This window comes from Dendropsophus ebraccatus, chromosome 2, assembly GCF_027789765.1.
Source record: "Dendropsophus ebraccatus isolate aDenEbr1 chromosome 2, aDenEbr1.pat, whole genome shotgun sequence".
Taxonomy (NCBI): domain Eukaryota; kingdom Metazoa; phylum Chordata; class Amphibia; order Anura; family Hylidae; genus Dendropsophus; species Dendropsophus ebraccatus.
In genome coordinates, this window is record NC_091455.1 from 9,395,261 (window position 1) to 9,419,247 (window position 23,987).

Genomic DNA, 23,987 nt, shown 5'->3' on the forward strand with positions numbered 1-23,987 from the left:
CCCAGCAGGGGGCACATAACATACACAACCCCAGCAGGGGGCACATAACATACACAACCCCAACAGGGGGCACATAACATACACAACCCCAGCAGGGGGCACATAACATACACAACCCCAGCAGGGGGCACATAACATACACAACCCCAGCAGGGGGCACATAACATACACAACCCCAGCAGGGGGCACATAACATCCAGAACCCCAGCAGGGGGCACATAACATACGGTACCCCAGCAGGGGGCACATAACATACGGTACCCCAGCAGGGGGCACATAACATACGGTACCCCAGCAGGGGGCACATAACATACGGTACCCCAGCAGGGGGCACATAACATACGGTACCCCAGCAGGGGGCACATAACATACACAACCCCAGCAGGGGGCACATAACATACACAACCCCAGCAGGGGGCACATAACATACACAACCCCAGCAGGGGGCACATAACATACAGACACCAATGTGGCCTCTATGGATCTCTTATAGGAGCAATGGGCGGCCTCAATGGGGATAGATGTTGTTTCCCATAAGTACTGTGGCCCTCCTGTCCTCCATAGGGAGACAAAGAAGAGACCAGTTCCCAGCCCCCGTCCTGGGGTAGAGCGCATGGAAGCCGGCAAGAATGGATTTCAGTATGAGGCCACTTTTTTGGCTCCTACTTTGAGTTCTCTCTTCTTTCTCTCTTCACGGAAGAGATCCAGCATTGCACCATGGGAAAAAAATAGGCAAATCATCTCTCCTCTATATGAGAGAAACCTCAATCTATCTTAAAACATCTATTGGAGGTAACGACCCCTTGGCTTGGCTATGGGGCGGACAAGGACGTATAGCATAGCTACATCCCATAGGTGGCGCTAGAGAGACCGTTTTTTCCATTTGGAGCTGATTTACATTATCTCTTCTCTATGAAAGTCACCAAGAGTACAGGGTGCTGCAGGGAGGTGAGCTCACACAGCTGCTGGTCTGTTACAGTGTGTGAGTATAGAGGAGGCTATCTATAGAGGATAGATCAGCCTGGCTAGGTACAGTCCTGATCACACAGCTGCTGGTCTGTTACAGTGTGTCAGTACGGGGAGGCTATCTATAGAGGATAGATCAGCCTGGCTAGGTACAGTCCTGATCACACAGCTGCTGGTCTGTTACAGTGTGTCAGTATAGAGGAGGCTATCTATATAGAGGATAGATCAGCCTGGCTAGCTGCAGTCCTGATCACACAGCTGCTGGTCTGTTACAGTGTGTCAGTATAGAGGAGGCTATCTATATAGAGGATAGATCAGCCTGGCTAGCTGCAGTCCTGATCACACAGCTGCTGGTCTGTTACAGTGTGTCAGTATAGAGGAGGCTATCTATATAGAGGATAGATCAGCCTGGCTAGGTACAGTCCTGATCACACAGCTGCTGGTCTGTTACAGTGTGTCAGTATAGAGGAGGCTATCTATATAGAGGATAGATCAGCCTGGCTAGCTGCAGTCCTGATCACACAGCTGCTGGTCTGTTACAGTGTGTCAGTATAGAGGAGGCTATCTATAGAAGATAGATCAGCCTGGCTAGGTACAGTCCTGATCACACAGCTGCTGGTCTGTTACAGTGTGTCAGTACGGGGAGGCTATCTATAGAGGATAGATCAGCCTGGCTAGGTACAGTCCTGATCACACAGCTGCTGGTCTGTTACAGTGTGTCAGTATAGAGGAGGCTATCTTTAGAAGATAGATCAGCCTGGCTAGGTACAGTCCTGATCACACAGCTGCTGGTCTGTTACAGTGTGTCAGTACGGGGAGGCTATCTATAGAGGATAGATCAGCCTGGCTAGGTACAGTCCTGATCACACAGCTGCTGGTCTGTTACAGTGTGTCAGTATAGAGGAGGATATCTATAGAAGATAGATCAGCCTGGCTAGGTACAGTCCTGATCACACAGCTGCTGGTCTGTTACAGTGTATCTTCTAATGGTGCGTTTACACAGACAGATTTATCTAACAGATCTTTGATGCCAAAACCAGGAACAGACTATAAACAGAGATCAGGTCATAAAGGAAAGACTGAGATTTCTCCTCTTTTCAAATCCATTCCTGGCTTTGGCTTCCAAAATCTGTCAGATAAATCTACCTGTGTAAACGCACTATTAGACACCATTAAGCTTGATGAACCAGGGCAGCAGTGACCTCCAGCCTTCTAGACGATGGACACATAGGGGGACCTGTATGAAAAGGCGTAATTGCCAATTTTAGGAGCAGATGGGGCAAATCGGCGTAAAAATATTTGCAAACGCTATTTTTGCGAATATTTTTTTTTGCTTCTGCCCCATCTGCGCCACCTTCGCCAGTGGGGCGGAGAGGGGGCTTTACGGGGGGTGCAGCAGCATGCAGAGGGGCCGCAATTATTATTTTTTCAGGGAAAAAATTATACTGAAACCTACACCAGCTCTGAGTTGGCGTAGGTTTTAAAATTTTTGCACGGACGGGCTCTGTGCGATAGGGACTTATGTAGAGACAATGCGCCCCTGCATACATCCCCTGAGCTGCGGAGCTGCGGGGACATTTGTAAGCCCAGGGTAAAAAACACCGGAACTCATAAATGTCCCCCATAGACTATGGCTATGTTCACACTAAGTAAGAAAAAGAGAGAAAGGATGTCCACTTTTTAGCCACATTCTCGTCCGTTATTGACGCATTTTAAATGGCTGTATGGTATAATAGGGAGCAATGGCTGTATGGTATAATAGGGGGTAATGACTGTATGGTATAATAGGGGGTAATGACTATGGTATAATAGGGGGTAATGACTGTATGGTATAATAGGGGGTAATGACTATGGTATAATAGGGGGTAATGACTGTATGGTATAATAGGGGGTAATGACTATGGTATAATAGGGGTAATGACTGTATGGTATAATAGGGGGTAATGACTATGGTATAATAGGGAGCAATGGCTGTATGGTATAATAGGGAGCAATGACTGTATGGTATAATAGGGGGTAATGACTGTATGGTATAATAGGGGTAATGGCTGTATGGTATAATAGGGGTAATGGCTGTATGGTATAATAGGGGTAATGACTGTATGGTATAGGGAGCAATGACTGTATGGTATAATAGGGAGCAATGGCTGTATGGTATAATAGGGGGTAATGACTATGGTATAATAGGGGGTAATGACTGTATGGTATAATAGGGAGCAATGACTGTATGGTATAATAGGGGTAATGACTGTATGGTATAATAGGGGTAATGACTGTATGGTATAATAGGGAGCAATGGATGTATGGTATAATAGGGGGCAATGACTGTATGGTATAATAGGGGTAATGACTGTATGGTATATTAGGGGGCAATGACTGTATGGTATAATAGGGGGTAATGACTGTATGGTATAATAGGGGGCAATGACTGTATGGTATAGGGGGTAATGGCTGTATGGTATAATAGGGGGTAATGACTGTATGGTATAATAGGGAGCAATGACTGTATGGTATAATAGGGGTAATGACTGTATGGTATAATAGGGGTAATGACTGTATGGTATAATAGGTGTAATGACTGTATGGTATAGGGAGCAATGACTGTATGGTATAATAGGGAGCAATGGCTGTATGGTATAATAGGGGGTAATGACTATGGTATAATAGGGGGTAATGGCTGTATGGTATAATAGGGGTAATGACTGTATGGTATAATAGGGGGTAATGGCTGTATGGTATAATAGGGGTAATGACTGTATGGTATAATAGGGGGTAATGGCTGTATGGTATAATAGGGGGTAATGACTGTATGGTATAATAGGGGTAATGACTGTATGGTATAATAGGGGTAATGACTGTATGGTATAATAGGGGTAATGGCTGTATGGTATAATAGGGGTAATGACTGTATGGTATAATAGGGGTAATGGCTGTATGGTATAATAGGGGTAATGACTGTATGGTATAATAGGGGGTAATGACTGTATGGTATAATAGGGAGCAATGACTGTATGGTATAATAGGGGTAATGACTGTATGGTATAATAGGGGGTAATGACTGTATGGTATAATAGGTGTAATGACTGTATGGTATAGGGAGCAATGACTGTATGGTATAATAGGGAGCAATGGCTGTATGGTATAATAGGGGGTAATGACTATGGTATAATAGGGGGTAATGGCTGTATGGTATAATAGGGGTAATGACTGTATGGTATAATAGGGAGCAATGACTGTATGGTATAATAGGGGTTAATGACTGTATGGTATATTAGGGAGTAATGACTGTATGGTATAATAGGGGCAATGACTGTATGGTATAATAGGGGTAATGGCTGTATGGTATAATAGGGGTAATGGCTGTATGGTATAATAGGGGTAATGACTGTATGGTATATTAGGGGGTAATGGCTGTATGGTATAATAGGGGGTAATGACTGTATGGTATAATAGGGGTAATGACTATGGTATAATAGGGAGCAATGACTGTATGGTATAATAGGGGGCAATGACTGTATGGTATAATAGGGAGCAATGACTGTATGGTATAATAGGGGTAATGACTGTATGGTATAATAGGGGTAATGACTATGGTATAATAGGGAGCAATGACTGTATGGTATAATAGGGGGCAATGACTGTATGGTATAATAGGGAGCAATGACTGTATGGTATAATAGGGGGTAATGACTGTATGGTATAATAGGGGGTAACGACTGTATGGTATAATAGGGGGTAATGACTGTATGGTATAATAGGGAGCAATGACTGTATGGTATAATAGGGGTAATGACTGTATGGTATAATAGGGGTAATGACTGTATGGTATAATAGGGGGCAATGACTGTATGGTATAATAGGGGTAATGACTGTATGGTATAATAGGGGGTAATGACTGTATGGTATAATAGGGGGCAATGACTGTATGGTATAATAGGGGGTAATGACTGTATGGTATAATAGGGGTAATGGCTGTATGGTATAATAGGGGGTAATGACTGTATGGTATAATAGGGGGTAATGACTGTATGGTATAATAGGGGGTAATGACTGTACGGTATAATAGGGGTAATGACTGTATGGTATAATAGGGGGTAATGACTGTATGGTATAATAGGGGTAATGACTATGGTATAATAGGGGGTAATGACTGTATGGTATAATAGGGGTAATGACTATGGTATAATAGGGGTAATGACTGTATGGTATAATAGGGGGCAATGACTGTATGGTATAATAGGGGGTAATGACTGTACGGTATAATAGGGGGTAATGACTGTACGGTATAATAGGGGGTAATGACTGTATGGTATAATAGGGGTAATGATGAAATAACAGAAAGGAATCGTTTGCCCCCCTGCACCCCTTCCCCCCCCCCCCCCTTTACCTTATTTCTGGTTTGCGTTTGCCCCACGAGTATTAAGGCGTTGGAGGAGATGATGGACAGACAGAAGTTGATCAGGATGACCGAGCGCTCCGACCGAATATACCTGAAATACAAGACAAGTGGCTGAGCGCTCAGATGGTGCATAGTACTGTAATAACCAGTGACACCGAGATCACTCACACTCCACTATAGAGAGATCACTCAGACTCATACTACACTATAGAGAGATCACTCACACTCCACTATAGAGAGATCACTCACACTCCACTATAGAGAGATCACTCACACTCCACTATAGAGAGATCACTCAGACTCATACTCCATTATAGAGATCACTCACACTCCACTATAGAGAGATCACTCACACTCCACTATAGAGAGATCACTCAGACTCATACTACACTATAGAGAGATCACTCAGACTCCACTATAGAGAGATCACTCAGACTCCACTATAGAGAGATCACTCAGACTCCACTATAGAGAGATCACTCAGACTCATACTACACTATAGAGAGATCACTCACACTCCACTATAGAGAGATCACTCAGACTCATACTACACTATAGAGAGATCACTCAGACTCCACTATAGAGAGATCACTCAGACTCCACTATAGAGAGATCACTCAGACTCCACTATAGAGAGATCACTCAGACTCATACTACACTATAGAGAGATCACTCACACTCCACTATAGAGAGATCACTCAGACTCCACTATAGAGAGATCACTCAGACTCATACTACACTATAGAGAGATCACTCATACTCCACTATAGAGAGATCACTCAGACTCATACTACACTATAGAGAGATCACTCACACTCCACTATAGAGAGATCACTTACACTCATACTCCATTATAGAGAGATCACTTACACTCATACTCCATTATAGAGAGATCACTCACACTCATACTCCATTATAGAGAGATCACTCACACTCATACTCCTCTATAGAGAGCTGTACAGTGTACTGGGAGCACAGAGCAGTCTACAGCAGTGCAGGTGACTCACATAAGATGACACCAGCAGTCCTATGTAACACCTTATATAACAACACATCATAATGCACTAGGTGTCACCTGCAAATGTATATAAAACCATAAATACGTCATGGGGATAATTCAGTAGGTTATATATGCAGTCCTATGTAACACCATATATATGTCATGGTGATAATTCAGTAGGTTATATATGCAGTCCTATGTAACACCATATATACGTCATGGTGATAATTTAGTAGGTTATATATGCAGTCCTATGTAACACCATATATACGTCATGGGCATAATTCACTGTTATATATGCAGTCCTATGTAACATTATATATATGTCATGGTGATAATTCAGTAGGTTATATATGCAGTCCTATGTAACATTATATATATGTCATGGTGATAATTCAATAGGTTATATATGCAGTCCTATGTAACACCATATATACGTCATGGTGATAATTCACAGATAACACAGTGGCCTCCTCCCGCACCTAATCTATCACGGTTTATATGTCCAGCGCACACCATGGCGGACATCTCCACCTGAGTACAGGTCCCTCCAGATTTACTTAGGGTCCTATTAGATGAAGTCATTTTTATCGATTAACGATAAACAATCACAAGCAATATCGTTTATTGTTAACCTAAAATCGTTCCCCATATTACACAGAAGGACAGTTGTTATTACACGGAAGGATAGTCGTTATTACACAGAACGATAGTCGTTATTACACAGAACGATAGTCGTTATTACACAGAACGATAGTCGTTATTACACAGAACAATAGTCGTTATCACACATATTACACAGAACGATTGTCGTTATTACATGGAACGATAATCGTTATTACACAGAACGATAGTCGTTATTACACTGAACGATTGTCGTTATTACACGGAACGATTGTCGTTATTACACATATTACACAGAACGATTGTCGTTATTACATGGAACGATAGTCGTTATTACACATATTACACAGAACGATTGTCGTTATTAATGGAACGATAGTCGTTATTACACAGAACGATAGTTGTTATTACACAGAACGATAGTCGTTGTTACACGGAACGATTGTCGTTATTACACGGAACGATAGTCGTTATTACACATATTACACAGAACGATTGTCGTTATTACACGGAACGATAGTCGTTATTACACATATTACACAGAACGATTGTCGTTATTACATGGAACGATAGTCGTTATTACACAGAACGATAGTCGTTATTACACAGAACGATAGTCGTTATTACACGGAACGATTGTCGTTATTACACGGAACGATTGTCGTTATTACACGGAACGATTGACGTTATTACACGGAACGATAGTCGTTATTACACATATTACACAGAACGATTGTCGTTATTACATGGAACGATAGTCGTTATTACACAGAAAGATAGTCGTTATTACACAGAACGATAGTCGTTATTACACAGAACGATAGTCGTTATTACACGGAACGATTGTCGTTATTACACGGAACGATAGTCGTTATTACACATATTACACAGAACGATTGTCGGTATTACATGGAACGATAGTCGTTATTACACAGAACGATTGTCGTTATTACACGGAACGATTGTCGTTATTACACGGAACGATAGTCGTTATTACACATATTACACAGAACGATTGTCGGTATTACATGGAACGATAGTCGTTATTACACAGAACGATAGTCGTTATTACACATATTACACAGAACGATTGTCGTTATTGCACAAATTACACAGAACGATTTTCGTTCGATTTGTTTGCTACTTGTTCGGTGTAATTCCTAGTTTCTGAGCATTTATCGTTAATCATTAGAAATCACTTAGTCTAATAGGACCCTGAGAGGTGGAGGAAGGTTTGGCCTGCGCTCGCACCAGTAGTGACGTCACTCGGCATAGGGCTGGAAAAGGGATTTTATAACCTTCCGGCGGATCGGCTGCAGTAGTTGTGAGAAGCTGCCGGCCGGGGCAAAATCTTGTGCGCAGAAGATGAAGGGACCTGGGGAAGCTTCTAATTTATATACTTACCAACAGGCAACTGAAAAAAGCCTTGCTTCTAGGACAGTGAGGCAGGTAATAGGCAACACAGTCTGTATTCCTGACTATATATCTGCCATATACCGTAGTGTTCTGTTTTGAATGGTGATATAAAGTAATAGACACAGTGCTCTCTGCTGCCACCTCTGTCCATGTCAGGAACTGCCCAGAGCAGCAGCAAATCCCCATAGAAAACCTCTCCTGCTCTGGACAGTTCCTGACATGAACAGAGGTGGCAGCAGAGAGCATTGTGTCAGACTGGAGAGAATACATCACTTCCTGCAGGACATACAGCAGCTGATAAGTACTGGAAGACTGGAGATTTCTGAAGAGAAGTAAATTACAAATCTGTATAATTTTCTGACACCAGTCAAAGAAAAGAAAAGAAAATTCACTGGAGTCCCCCATTAACTTATTTTATGTTGAAAATGTATACTTGGTTGCAATCTACTCAGATCTCCCCTATGCTTTCCACTGCAGCGCTGCTTGGTTAAGACACGGCTATGATCCCTGACTCCAGTTGCAACTAAAACCAGGAGGAGGAGCCTCAAAAAGAGGAGGAGTCAGAAATTACTTCAAATAGTCTAGAAAGTCACAACAGCCAATCAGTGAGAAATGTAGGCAAATCAACTCTCAACACTGCTCCTAATGGATGGATGAGGTACTGCACCCTCTACAGAGTATACTCATTCACCTATAGGGGTAACTAAAGTAAAAATAGACATGAGAGGTAATGGCAGTGACAGCGCGCTCTCTCTCTTTCTCTCTCTCTCTCTCTCTCATATATATATATATATATATATATATATATATATATATATCCAACACAGTGCCGTCCGGCAATTTTCCTTTTTACAATTTTCATATATATACACACACACACACACACACTCACCTCCATACGGAGACATAGATGATTATCAGAAGCAGAAGTGTCAGGGACGAGACTCCACAGCCGACGATCAGGGTGACCGATGGAACGAGAACCTTTTCCATATTCTGTAAGAGAATAAACAATAGGGTTAGAATAAAGAGAAATCCACCCTGCTCCTCTCACCACTACTACCACCATCCTCCTCTCACCACTACTACCACCATCCTCCTCTCACCACTACTACTACCACCATCACATCTCACCACTACTACTACCACCATCACCTCTCACCACTACTACCACCACCATCACATCTCACCACTACTACCACCCTGCTCCTCTCACCACTACTACCACCCTGCTCCTCTCACCACTACTACTACCACCACCATCACATCTCACCACTACTACTACCACCACCACCTCTCACCACTACTACTACCACCACCTCTCACCACTACTACCACCATCCTCCTCTCACCACTACTACCACCATCACATCTCACCACTACTACTACCACCACCATCCCCCTCTCGCCACTTTATCTTTATCATTTCTAATGCCGCCCTGTCCAGGTGTCCTCACTGCATCTGTACCAGGGGCGGACATATCACTCGTGCAGCCTATTCAGCTGCACAGGGGCCCAGGCCAATAAAGTGTCAGCTCAGCATGGCACAGGTCTGTAGTGGGCCCCCAGGCGGCATCAGCTCACGTCCCTCCCCCCTGCAGCAGTATGGTTGTTTTTCTCTTTCATCCCCCCCCCCCCTAAGCAGCCACATACAGTACATGTATCCCACCTGTGCAGCCACATACAGTACATGTATCCCACCTGTGCAGCCACATACAGTACATGTATCCCACCTGTGCAGCCACATACAGTACATGTATCCCACCTGTGCAGCCACATACAGTACATGTCTCCCACCTGTGCAGCCACATACAGTACATCTATCCCACCTGTGCAGCCACATACAGTACATGTATCCCACCTGTGCAGCCACATACAGTACATGTATCCCACCTGTGCAGCCACATACAGTAAATGCATCCCACACCTGTGCAGCCACATACAGTACATGTATCCCACCTGTGCAGCCACATACAGTACATGTATCCCACATGATCTGTAACATTCTATTCCTGAATCAGGATGCTCAGGATGAACAAGGTTATGGCTGTGGGGCTCCCATCATTTCCTTCTTAGTGTGTAATTATTCCTTCCAGGAGGAGGAGGCTGACTTATTCCTGTCAGACAGTTATGATATTGTGGAATCATCTTACAATTGATTTTGCGCCGGCAGAAACAAGTGTGAACAGCGGGTTACTGCAAACAATTCCTCAAAAACAGATGTAAGAGCAGAGATCCTGCAAATACGATGCACCCCGACTGTCTGTGCCCGCCGTGCCACCCCTCCGCATCACCGCCAGCAACAGATTGTCCCCAGAATGTAGCAGAGCTGTGTATGTCATACAGTGCAGCTGCATCTGTGCTGTTACATAGGACTGCAGGTGGCATATACTACATTATCTGTACTCAGAGATATCACTGTGTTATCTGTGGTGTTACATAGGACTGCAGGTGGCATATACTACATTATCTGTACTCAGAGATATCACTGTGTTATCTGTGCTGTTACATAGGACTGCAGGTGACATCTACTACATTATCTGTACTCAGAGATATCACTGTGTTATCTGTGGTGTTACATAGGACTGCAGGTGACATCTACTACATTATCTGTACTCATAGATATCACTGTGTTATCTGTGGTGTTACATAGGACTGCAGATGACATCTACTACATTATCTGTACTCAGAGAGATATCACTGTGTTATCTGTGGTGTTACATAGGACTGCAGGTGACATCTACTACATTATCTGTACTCAGAGATATCACTGTGTTATCTGTGCTGTTACATAGGACTGCAGGTGACATCTACTACATTATCTGTACTCAGAGATATCACTGTGTAATCTGTGGTGTTACATAGGACTGCAGGAGACTACTACATTATCTGTACTCAGAGAGATATCACTGTGTTATCTGCGCTGTTACATAGGACTGCAGGAGACACCTACTACATTATCTGTACTCAGAGATATCACTGTGTTATGTGTGGTGTTACATAGGACTGCAGGTGACTACTACATTATCTGTACTCAGAGATATCACTGTGTTATCTGTGCTGTTACATAGGACTGCAGGTGACTACTACATTATCTGTACTCAGAGATATCACTGTGTTATCTGTGGTGTTACATAGGACTGCAGGTGACATCTACTACATTATCTGTACTCAGAGATATCACTGTGTTATCTGTGGTGTTACATAGGACTGCAGGTGACATCTACTATATTATCTGTACTCAGAGATATCACTGTGTTATCTGTGGTGTTACATAGGACTGCAGGTGACATCTACTACATTATCTGTACTCAGAGAGATCACTGTGTTATCTGTGTGTTACATAGGACTGCAGGTGACTACTACATTATCTGTACTCAGAGATATCACTGTGCTATCTGTGCTGTTACATAGGACTGCAGGTGACTACTACATTATCTGTACTGAGAGATATCACTGTGTTATCTGTGCTGTTACATAGGACTGCAGGTGACATCTACTACATTATCTGTACTCAGAGAGATCACTGTGTTATCCGTGGTCTTACATAGGACTGCAGGACAGATCTATCTATACAGCTCCATAGCTATCTTTACATCACTATACATGTCATCTCTATGTAGCTCCATACATCTCACACATCACACTATGATCCTAAGATTCCATTATGCAGAACTACTCCCCCCATCATGTAGGGATTGTGACTTCTGCTCCCGGTGTTGTACTACTCCCCCCATCATGTAGGGATTGTGACTTCTGCTCCCGGTGTTGTACTACTCCCCCCATCATGTAGGGATTGTCACTTCTGCTCCCGGTGTTGTACTCCTCCCCCCATCATGTAGGGATTGTCACTTCTGCTCCCGGTGTTGTACTCCTCCCCCCATCATGTAGGGATTGTCACTTCTGCTCCCGGTGTTGTACTACTCCCCCCATCATGTAGGGATTGTCACTTCTGCTCCCGGTGTTGTACTCCTCCCCCCATCATGTAGGGATTGTCACTTCTGCTCCCGGTGTTGTACTACTCCCCCCATCATGTAGGGATTGTCACTTCTGCTCCCGGTGTTGTACTACTCCCCCCATCATGTAGGGATTGTCACTTCTGCTCCCAGTGTTGTACTCCTCCCCCCATCATGTAGGGATTGTCACTTCTGCTCCCGGTGTTGTACTACTCCCCCCATCATGTAGGGATTGTGACTTCTGCTCCCGATGTTGTACTACTCCCCCCATCATGTAGGGATGGTGACTACCACTCCCAGTGTTGTAGGTTTTGGGTTGTCAGTAATTTGGTCATTCTCCCTGTGGTTTCTGTTGCTTATTGGATGTGACATCTGATTTGTGACGCCTCAGTGTGGCAGTAATCCCATCAGAGGATGAGCCAGGAGCGAGGCACGGCCGGGGATCTCCAGGGCCGTTTTTTGGCTGGGGATCCTGGACTGGAGCGGACATCTGTTTTGGGAGAATCAGTTGCTGTTTCTTTCCATCTCATTGTGGAATCTGCCGTCTTCTCTGGGCGGTCGCCGCTTTTAGTTCATCTGAACATTAAAATTCTTATAACATTAATAAAATTCTACAATTTTTCATTGTAACGTAATTTTATAGTGCGGATAAATCCATAAGGAGGGTCTCATAGCCAAGATGTCCTCCCTCCTCTCCAGGTGTAGACATCTGGTGACCCTCCAGGGAACCCAGCACATATAGGACCCCGTACACACTGCGGCCGGCTCTAGGACCCCGTACACACTGCGGCCGGCACTAGGACCCCGTACACACTGCGGCCGGCTCTAGGACCCCGTACACACTGCGGCCGGCACTAGGACCCCGTACACACTGCGGACGGCTCTAGGACCCCGTACACACTGCGGCCGGCTCTAGGATCCCGTACACACTGCGGCCGGCTCTAGGATCCCGTACACACTGCGGACGGCTCTAGGACCCCGTACACACTGCGGCCGGCTCTAGGATCCCGTACACACTGCGGCCGGCTCTAGGACCCCGTACACACTGCGGCCGGCTCTAGGACCCCGTACACACTGCGGCCGGCTCTAGGATCCCGTACACACTGCGGCCGGCTCTAGGATCCCGTACACACTGCGGCCGGCTCTAGGATCCCGTACACACTGCGGCCGGCTCTAGGACCCCGTACACACTGCGGCCGGCTCTAGGACCCTGTACACATTGCGGCCGGCTCTAGGACCCCGTACACACTGCGGCCGGCTCTAGGACTCTGTACACACTGCGGCCGGCTCTAGGATCCCGTACACACTGCGGCCGGCTCTAGGACCCAGTACACACTGCGGCCGGCTCTAGAACCCCGTACACACTGCGGCCAGCTCTAGGACCCAGTAAACACTGCAGCCGGCTCTAGGACCCCGTACACACTGCGGCCGGCTCTAGGACTCTGTACACACTGCGGCCGGCTCTAGGATCCCGTACACACTGCGGCCGGCTCTAGGACCCAGTACACACTGCGGCCGGCTCTAGAACCCCGTACACACTGCGGCCAGCTCTAGGACCCAGTAAACACTGCGGCCGGCTCTAGGACCCCGTACACACTGCGGCCGGCTCTAGGACTCCGTATACACTGCGGCCGGCTCTAGGACTCCGTACAAACTGCGGCCGGCTCTAGGACCCTGTATACACTGCAGCCGACTCTAGGACCCCGTACACACTGCGGCTTCATCCTGTTCTCAGACTGTAGTATCAAGACTATATTGCTACATGCAACCCACCTAAAACTACCTTATAAATGATTCTGCCATATACAACCCACATAATACAGCCATATATTAACAAGACAACACTGCCATATACAACCCACATAAATACAACAAACATAACACCACCTTAATACTGCTATATACAAACCGTATAATACCTGCACACAGTAGCAATACAATACTGCCATATCCAACCCACAAAAGAAAGCCATAAATTAACAAGACAATACTGCCTAAACAACCTACATAATATCAGCAAACATAATACCGCCATATGGTAAAAAGACAATATTATGAAGCAAGATCTAAACACTGTCACACAGTAAAAAGAAAATACCACCACATAAAATATACATAATACCACCATATAATAATAAGGCACATAACGGATATCCAGAATGCTGATAAAACGCCCAAATAATACTGCCCTATGGAGCCAAGTAATGAATGTAATTCTCTAAGCAGACAATTCTGAATATTACAGGGTTAGTTTATTACTAGGGTTCTTATTCTCAGGCCCCCTTGGCAGTAATCCTCCAGGACACCAGGGCTGGAGACTACAATGGGAGACTATGTGGGGAAGTAGCAGGGCTTTACCAGACGAGAAAGATGGCGAGGAGCTGTATACCGCAACCCAGTGTCACAGCTATAATAGAGATGTCAGCTTGTAATGGATTATCATCAGGGCAGACATTTCCAGACACTATATGAGATTTCCATCGGACAAAAAGATATGAGAATAGAAGTTTCCAACAAGGAATGGCGAACTATACACAGCAAATACCCCTATTATCTATTGAAAGGGGAATTCTGGGAGGGAATTTTCTTACAAATCAACCGGTGTCAGAAAGTTATACTTATAATTTACTTCTATTTAACAATCTCCAGTCTTCCAGTACTTATTAGCTGCTGTATGTCCTGCAGGAAGTGGTGTATTCTCTCCAGTGTGACACAGTGCTCTCTGCTGCCACCCCTGTCCATGTCAGGAACTGTCCAGAGCAGGAGAGGTTTTCTATGGGACAGTTCCTGACATGGACAGAGGTGACAGCAGAGAGCACTGTGTCACACTGGAGAGAATACACCACTTCCTGTAGGACATACAGCAGCTGATAAGTACTGGAAGGCTGGAGATTTTTTATATAGAAGTAAAAAAAGTACTTTTTGATACCAGTTTATTTAAAAATATATATATAACAGTAACCATAATGCCCTTTTAACTGTACCTTGGCCACTGTAGGGTTAAATGCTTCCACTTTCTGATGCGTAAGTCTATCATTTGACAAAGTGGTATCACAATTCTCAGCAAGACAAAATGTAATAACCTATAATAACAGGCAAGAGGAAACAACTAGTCTTTCTGTGATGCATCTCAATGGAGTCTTCTATCTAAAACAACCTTATTGAATTCCTATCGATTCTCCCAAACTTTCCCAGGCCTTCAATGTGCCACACTGAGGAGAGAAGGAGGATTTATCGTATATCAACAGAGCTCAATGCGGGAGGAGACAATTATATCTCCGTCTAACCGAGAATTCGTTTTACTGAACGAGACAGGGAAAAAAAAGCTGCACCAGGAAATAAAACATCGGGAGGCTACAAGGGCAAAAAGGGCAACGGTCTAAGGGAACAACCCCAGAGCTGCGGACTATAACCCCCAGCATAACAGGAGAGTGAGAGTCTGATAAAGAACTACAAGTACAAGCAAGTGAGCAAGAATGAGAGACAATTCAAGAAAAAACTAATATTGTACTTCAAAATTCAAAACCTTATAGTACAAAGATTTTCATAACAATCTATTTACTTCATCTTATATTTATTTATACTACTACTAGACTTGACAAAGCGCTGAGGCGCGAAACAGTTGTCTGCTACACGCTCCCGCACCCTTGCCACCGCTCCCTCCCTGTGATGTCTGAATAAACGCACAAAGAGATCCCTTCATCCGGTGAGTGCTTGGACTTATTTTCTATTTTATACACCATAACTACTATAATACTGCTCTCTATATACAGGAATATAACTACTATAATACTGCTCCTGTATACAGGAATATAACTACTATAATACTGCTCCTATATACAGGAATATAACTACTATAATACTGCTCCTATATACAAGAATATAACTACTATAATACTGCTCCTATATACAGGAATATAACTACTATAATACTGCCCCCTATATACAGGAATATAACTACTATAATACTGCTCCTATATACAGGAATATAACTACTATAATACTGCTCCTATATACAAGAATATAACTACTATAATACTGCTCCTATATACAGGAATATAACTACTATAATACTGCTCCTATATACAGGGATATAACTACTATAATACTGCTCCTATATACAAGAATATAACTACTATAATACTGCTCCTATATACAAGAATATAACTACTATAATACTGCTCCTATATACAGGAATATAACTACTATAATACTGCTCCTATATACAGGAATATACTACTATAATACTGCCCCTATATACAAGAATATAACCACTATAATACTGCTCCTATATACAGGAATATAACTACTATAATACTGCTCCTATATACAAGAATATAACTACTATAATACTGCTCCTATATACAGGGATATAACTACTATAATACTGCTCCCTATATACAGGAATATAACTACTATAATACTGCTCCTATATACAAGAATATAACTACTATAATACTGCTCCTATATACAGGGATATACTACTATAATACTGCTCCTATATACAAGAATATAACTACTATTATACTGCTCCCTATATACAGGAATATAACTACTATAATACTGCTCCTATATACAAGAATACAACTACTATAATACTGCTCCTATATACAGGAATATAACTACTATAATACTGCTCCTATATACAAGAATACAACTACTATAATACTGCTCCTATATACAGGAATATAACTACTATAATACTGCTCCTATATACAAGAATATAACTATTATAATACTGCCCTATATACAGGAATATAACTACTATAATACTGCTCCTATATACAGGAATATAACTACTATAATACTGCTTCTATATACAAGAATATAACTACTATAATACTGCTCCTATATACAGGAATATAACTACTGTAATACTGCTCCTATATACAGGAATATAACTACTATAATACTGCTCCTATATACAGGAATATAACTACTATAATAATGCTCCCTATATACAGGAATATAACTACTATAATACTGCTCCTATATACAGGAACATAACTACTATAATACTGCTCCTATATACAAGTATATAACTACTATAATACTGCCCCCTATATACAGGAATATAACTACTATAATACTGCTCCTATATACAGGAATATACCTACTATAATACTGCCCCTATATACAGGAATACAACTACTATAATACTGCCCCCTATATACAGGAATATAACTACTATAATACTGCTCCTATATACAGGAATATAACTACTATAATACTGCTCCTATATACAAGTATATAACTACTATAATACTGCCCCCTATATAGAGGAATATAACTACTATAATACTGCTCCTATATACAGGAATATAACTACTATAATACTGCTCCTATATACAGGAATATAACTACTATAATACTGTTCCTATATACAAGAATATAACTACTATAATACTGCTCCTATATACAGGAATATAACTACTATAATACTGCTCCTATATACAGGAATATAACTATTATAATACTGCTCCTATATACAGGAACATAACTACTATAATACTGCTCCTATATACAAGTATATAACTACTATAATACTGCCCCCTATATACAGGAATATAACTACTATAATACTGCTCCTATATACAGGAATATACCTACTATAATACTGCCCCTATATACAGGAATACAACTACTATAATACTGCCCCCTATATACAGGAATATAACTACTATAATACTGCTCCTATATACAGGAATATAACTACTATAATACTGCTCCTATATACAAGTATATAACTACTATAATACTGCCCCCTATATAGAGGAATATAACTACTATAATACTGCTCCTATATACAGGAATATAACTACTATAATACTGCTCCTATATACAGGAATATAACTACTATAATACTGCTCCTATATACAGGGATATAACTACTATAATACTGCTCCTATATACAGGAATATACTACTATAATACTGCTCCTATATACAGGAACATAACTACTATAATACTGCTCCTATATACAGGGATATAACTACTATAATACTGCTCCTATATACAGGAATATAACTACTATAATACTGCTCCTATATACAGGAATATAACTACTATAATACTGCTCCTATATACAGGAATATAACTACTATAATACTGCTCCTATATACAGGAATATAACTACTATAATACTGCTCCTATATACAGGAATATAACTACTATAATACTGCTCCTATATACAGGAATATAACTACTATAATACTGCCCCCTGTGTACAATAATAACACTATAGAATACAGTCTATATGACAGGATAGTGATGTATTATCAGATAACCATTGAGCTTTGTGGTTGCAGTCAGTAATCTCCTGCTATAGCATGTTGTAGAATGTCAGTGAGCAGGGGGTTAGAGGTTGGGTGTAGCGGTGGATGCCATGCTGGAACTTGTAGTTCTATGACGGCTGAGGGTCACAGTATGAGCAGATTTCCTTTCCATCAGACAGAAATGGCTCCGGGTCATGACTGACATCCAATGAAATCTCCAGGCCACTTGGCTGTAAGTAAAGGGGGAGTAATGGATATTGAAGTCATATGACGTCTAATCTCACGTTCTAAGTGTAATTCCATTGATGAGTCTTTCATACTGCCCGGCCTCCCGCAGCACATCAAACAGACAGCTTATTCAGGCCTGACAGCCAGCAAAGACGGGATCCATTTAGCTTTCAAGCTTCAAAACCGACTAAAAACGTTATCTGACACTAATATACATCAAAGGTTTAGTAATGCTGCAGTGTAATAAATGAGGCGCTAATGCCCAACCTACCGCAACCAAAAAGTCCCAAAACTGGGCCCAGAAGGTTTAAAGTGGAGCACCCCAAAAGTTAGTCAGAAATGATCAAATCCCCAAAACTTATATTAAAAAAAAAATCTAAATGGATTCTGTAAAGTCTTTAAAGCTTCCTAACTACAACCCCCCAGGGAACGTACTGAGCCTCAAACCTAATCTACAAAGCTCCAAAACTGGATTCATCTAAAAAAACTGAAAGGCCCCAAAACACAAACAACAAAGCTTCCAAAACGCTCTAAAAAGGAATAAAAAAAACACCAAAAAGCTCCATAACAGAGCCGCAAAAATGTGGAGGCTGACCACGGACAGCTGCAACAGCCGCAAATCTACAGTCTGCCAAAACAACCAAAAAGTCCACCAAAAACTTCAGGTCTGAACCCAAAAAGGTGTAAAAAAAATGGAAAGTCAACTAAGCTTTAAAGTCTACCGAAAACTTTTGAGGGGTTCTCTGATTAAAACTTAGGGCCCTATTCCACCGGACGATTATCGTTCGCATAATCGTTAACGAGTAACGATCTCAAACGACCGCTATTGCGAAAGACCTGAAAACGTTCACTCATTTCCATGGAACGATAATCGTTACTTATGATCGTATTTGCGATCGTTTTTTCTTTGCTATTTCTTCGCTATTGCGTTCGTATCTACTGCGAACGACCAAACGATGTCTTATTCAATGCCAACGATTTGCGAACGAGCAACGATAAAAATAGGTCCAGGTCTTATAAAGCGATCAACGATTTCTCATTTGGTCGTTAATCGTTAACTGCATTTCAACAGTTTAGATTCAAACGATTTAACGATAATCTGAATGATAATCGTCCGGTGGAATAGGGCCCTTATTTGTCCCCTATCCACAGGACAAGTAAGAGACTGCGAGGGCTCCGACCTCCGTGCCCTCGGGGATCTCTCTATTATGAATAGAGCTGTGGGCCGGCAAGTGACCCGCAGCTCCACTCATTCTCTATGAAGCCCCCGGAAAGAGTCAAGTGCTGTATAAGTTTGAAGCTATGTTCACACTGCGTATGAGTCCGGCCGCATTTCGTACGACGCCGTATATGTGTGGTTGAAACTACAAACGTGAGAAAAATCGACATGCGGCCGGATGCGTACGAACCGCGAACATACGCCCGCAGTACAGTTATGCTTCCTAGCTTGTTTCGAGGCGATCTGAAGCTGGTCATTTACTTGGAAATCTTCGCCCAGCCCAGTAAAACTCACAGAACCTTTAGGATCGAAAAATCAAGTTCAATTTGGCTGAAATAAGTTCTCCGTACAGGACCGCATGGAAATCCACGGCCGTGAGTTGGAACATTTCCGTCCTCAAACAATGGTCTTGTTCATTTTTCACGCGCCGTATACGATCCGGCTGTAAGCTCATACGTAGTGTGCACTGTGCGGGCGTATATCGTATACTTTCAAGCGAACGCATCAACCTCAAAACTACGTGCGTATATTCGCGGTTCGCACTACGGCCGCACTCATACGTAGTGTGAACATAGCCTTAATTGGAAAACCCCTGTAAGAACAGATAACTATAAATCCAATCCTAATAATATTTTCACAAAACAAAAAGTACAAATTAGAAGCTACAAAGTCACCAGAAAAGACTAAAAATTTAAGCTTTAAAAAACTTTTTTTTTGCCAGAGTACACCTATAATATCCCAAAGGCACCAAATAAGAACCTACAAAGCCCTTAAAGTAATCAAAACTGAACCTACCAAGCTCCACAAAAGCCTCACAAGCTATATAGGCTCACAAGCACGCCAATGTAGTCACTTCCAGACTGTCCGGTACATAGAAATAAAGGGATACAGAATATAAAAAAGTAAACTTAAAGGGGTAGGCCTTCGTTTTCAAAAAATTCATATACTGCTGGGACCTTTAAAAATAAATAAATAAATAAACAATACTTACCTACCCCTGCTCCCCCCACTGGTCCACCACAGCTCTGCCTGGTCCTAGGTCTCCTATCTTTTTCTTCCTTCTAAAACAAGAGCTGCCCATTCAGCCAATCACTGACCACAGTGGTGTCCTGTCTTGTTTGTGATTGGCTGATCAGGCAGGTCCTCTTCTCTTAAAGCGACTCTGTACCCACAATCTGACCCCCCAAACCTCTTGTACGTTCGTATAGCTGCTTTTAATCCAAGATCTGTCCGTTTGGCAGGTGATGCAGTTATTGTGCTAAAAAACAACTTTGAAACTGGCAGCCCCGTGCCCAACGGGCGTGGCTTACATTGTGTATGCATTAGGCTGGCACAACCTCTCTGTCCCTCCTCCCCACCCTCCTCATCATTAGGAATACTCCAGGCAGATTGTCTCCTATTCCTCAGCTGTGTCAGCACGGCACATGGGCTGGATCGTTAAGGCACGTGTGCAGTGTTCACTGCAGAGGAATAGGAAAAATGGTGAAGAGGGTGAGGAGGAGGGACGGAGAGGTTGTGCTAGCCTAATACATACACAATCTAGGCCACGGCCGTTGGGCACGGGGCTGCCAGTTTAAAAGTTGTTTTTTATGACAATAACTTCTTCACCTGCTGAACGGACAGGATTGGATTAAAAGCCGCTATCTGAGGGTACAAGCTGTTTGGGGAGATCAGATTGTGGGTACAGAGTCACTTTAAGCAGGAAGTGGACAGTAAATCAGGGAGATAGGAAGGAGCTGCACAGGAGCTGCGGTGGACAAATAGAGGACCAGGGATAGGTAAGTATAGTTTTTTTTGTTTGTTTGTTTGTTTGTTTTTTTAAGGCCAGCAGTAGGAGTATATGATTTTTTAAATAAAATATTGGAATACCTCTTTTAGGCTATGTTCACATAATGTACTATTTGTAAAAGAACGGCCACTGTTCAATACATTGTGTAAAAACAACAACCGTTGTCCCATTGACTATAATGCATTTCATTGCAGTATGAAAACAATGCCCGTTCTATTCAAAAATAGTACATTATGTGAACATAGCCTAATATTGTAAAGATGGTAACCCATAGACATAGATAATCTACAGGACGCTGCCTTTGGCGCTGACCAATCTTGTTCTTCCTAAAGGGTGGAGTGATTTTATTTAACCTTTTCTATGTTTAAATAAACAGTGTAAGGCTGTGGTCCTACTTCAGGAACGTATCGGGCAAAGGCAGCCATCCCGCTATATAATTATCATGACCCTTATTAGCGGCCGTCTACATAAGAAGATGGCAGACTTTGGCCGATATGTTCCTGGAGTGGGAGCATAGCCTATGAAGAAAATGGCCCCTGGATGCATTAAAGAGGGGGGGGGGGGGCAACAACTGAGCCGGCAACAAATGGGTCTTCATGTTTCTTTCATGTCTTCCCTTGCCGTTACGCCTGGCACACGGCCAACCATGGTTTTCCAATCAAAAATGTAAAATCTCACCGACTTGGGTTACGTAAAAATAAATCTAAGCTTATAAAAGCAAAATAGGGTCACAACCCATAATCGTGAAGTGTCGGAGCTTGTAGGGCCAAGCCCGAGAGATGGGGAAAGCACAAAGCCTGCAGGGCCGGCCACCATTAAGCTCCAGGAGGCCACTCATGGAGACGTAAGAGAGAGAATTGTGTGGAGTCATGGTCACAACAGGCGTCTCCGGCACCGCGCCGCATCGCCTCTTACATCCTATTGTTTCACACCCATAACTGGATGACGCTCAGATTTTCCACACTGCGGTAATTCCCATCACGGCACATAGACCCAGGAAGCGAAGGGGCTTAACACGCCACAAGTAACGGCCCCTCGTAACGTTTACGACTCTCATAATTCCCGGCATTGTGATGACTTATTTGGCGTTATTGTATAGTAACAAGCAGCAAATTCTCGAGGATCCGGATATAAAGACATGACCATAAAACCCGGTGTTACCAATATTACCGGTTGAAATGAGCCTGGTTAATGGAGCCGGCCACAACCGATCATCGTCAGGCGTGTCATACAATACCAGACTAAAGAGAGCCACGTCTATAAGGATCTATATGAGGCCTAAAGGGACACAAACACTAAGGATTTATTCCCCGAAACAATAGCCTACTGCAGACTATATCAGACAAGAGCCACTAAATACTGACTATCATAATAACAGGCAGTATAATAGCAGTTATATTCTTGTATATAGGGGGCAGTATTATAGTAGTTATATTCTTGTATATAGGAGCAGTATTATAGTAGTTGTATTTTTGTATATAGGAGCAGTATTATAGTAGTTATATGCCAAGGGAAGATACAGCTGGCCCGCACCACTATATAAAACAGCAATGTCTAGGGGTCCGCGATATAGGACGTGCACGGTAATAGGCAGGTATTCGGCTGAAATACGGGGGTGCAAGACGGTATGGTAGTGATGTAAACTGTAAATGTAGATGAATCAGCACTCACCCGATGACTTGTATCAGCTCACTTTATTTCATCTGCCAGCAATGGCGGGGAGGGAGAGGTGCAGACGCGCACTGGGTGCACCAGTGCGCGTCTGCACCTCTCCCTCCCCGCCATTGCTGGCAGATGAAATAAAGTGAGCTGATACAAGTCATCGGGTGAGTGCTGATTCATCTACATTTACAGATTATAGTAGTTATATTCCTGTATATAGGAGCAGTATTATAGCAGTTATATTTCTGTACATAGGAGCAGTATTATAGTAGTTATATTCCTGTATATAGGAGCAGTATTATAGTAGTTATATTCCTGTACATAGGAGCAGTATTATAGTAGTTATATTCCTATATATAGGAGCAGTATTATAGTAGTTGTATCCCTGTATATAGGGGGCAGTATTATATTAGTTATATTCTTGTATATAGGAGCAGTATTATAGTAGTTATA

General features: G+C 42.6%; 1 protein-coding gene across 3 annotated transcripts in view; it reads right to left on the reverse strand.

Moving 5' to 3' along the window:
- Positions 1–23,987, reverse strand: part of ADGRB1 (adhesion G protein-coupled receptor B1) — a 201,975-nt gene that overhangs the window by 75,761 nt on the left and 102,227 nt on the right. For all 3 annotated transcript variants that reach the window (XM_069957019.1, XM_069957018.1, XM_069957020.1), the window contains 2 exons: positions 9,298–9,401; positions 5,354–5,456 (listed from right to left, as the gene is read on the reverse strand). In XM_069957019.1, the coding sequence (XP_069813120.1) occupies positions 5,354–5,456; positions 9,298–9,401 (207 nt within the window). The remainder of the gene's footprint in view (positions 1–5,353; positions 5,457–9,297; positions 9,402–23,987) is intronic.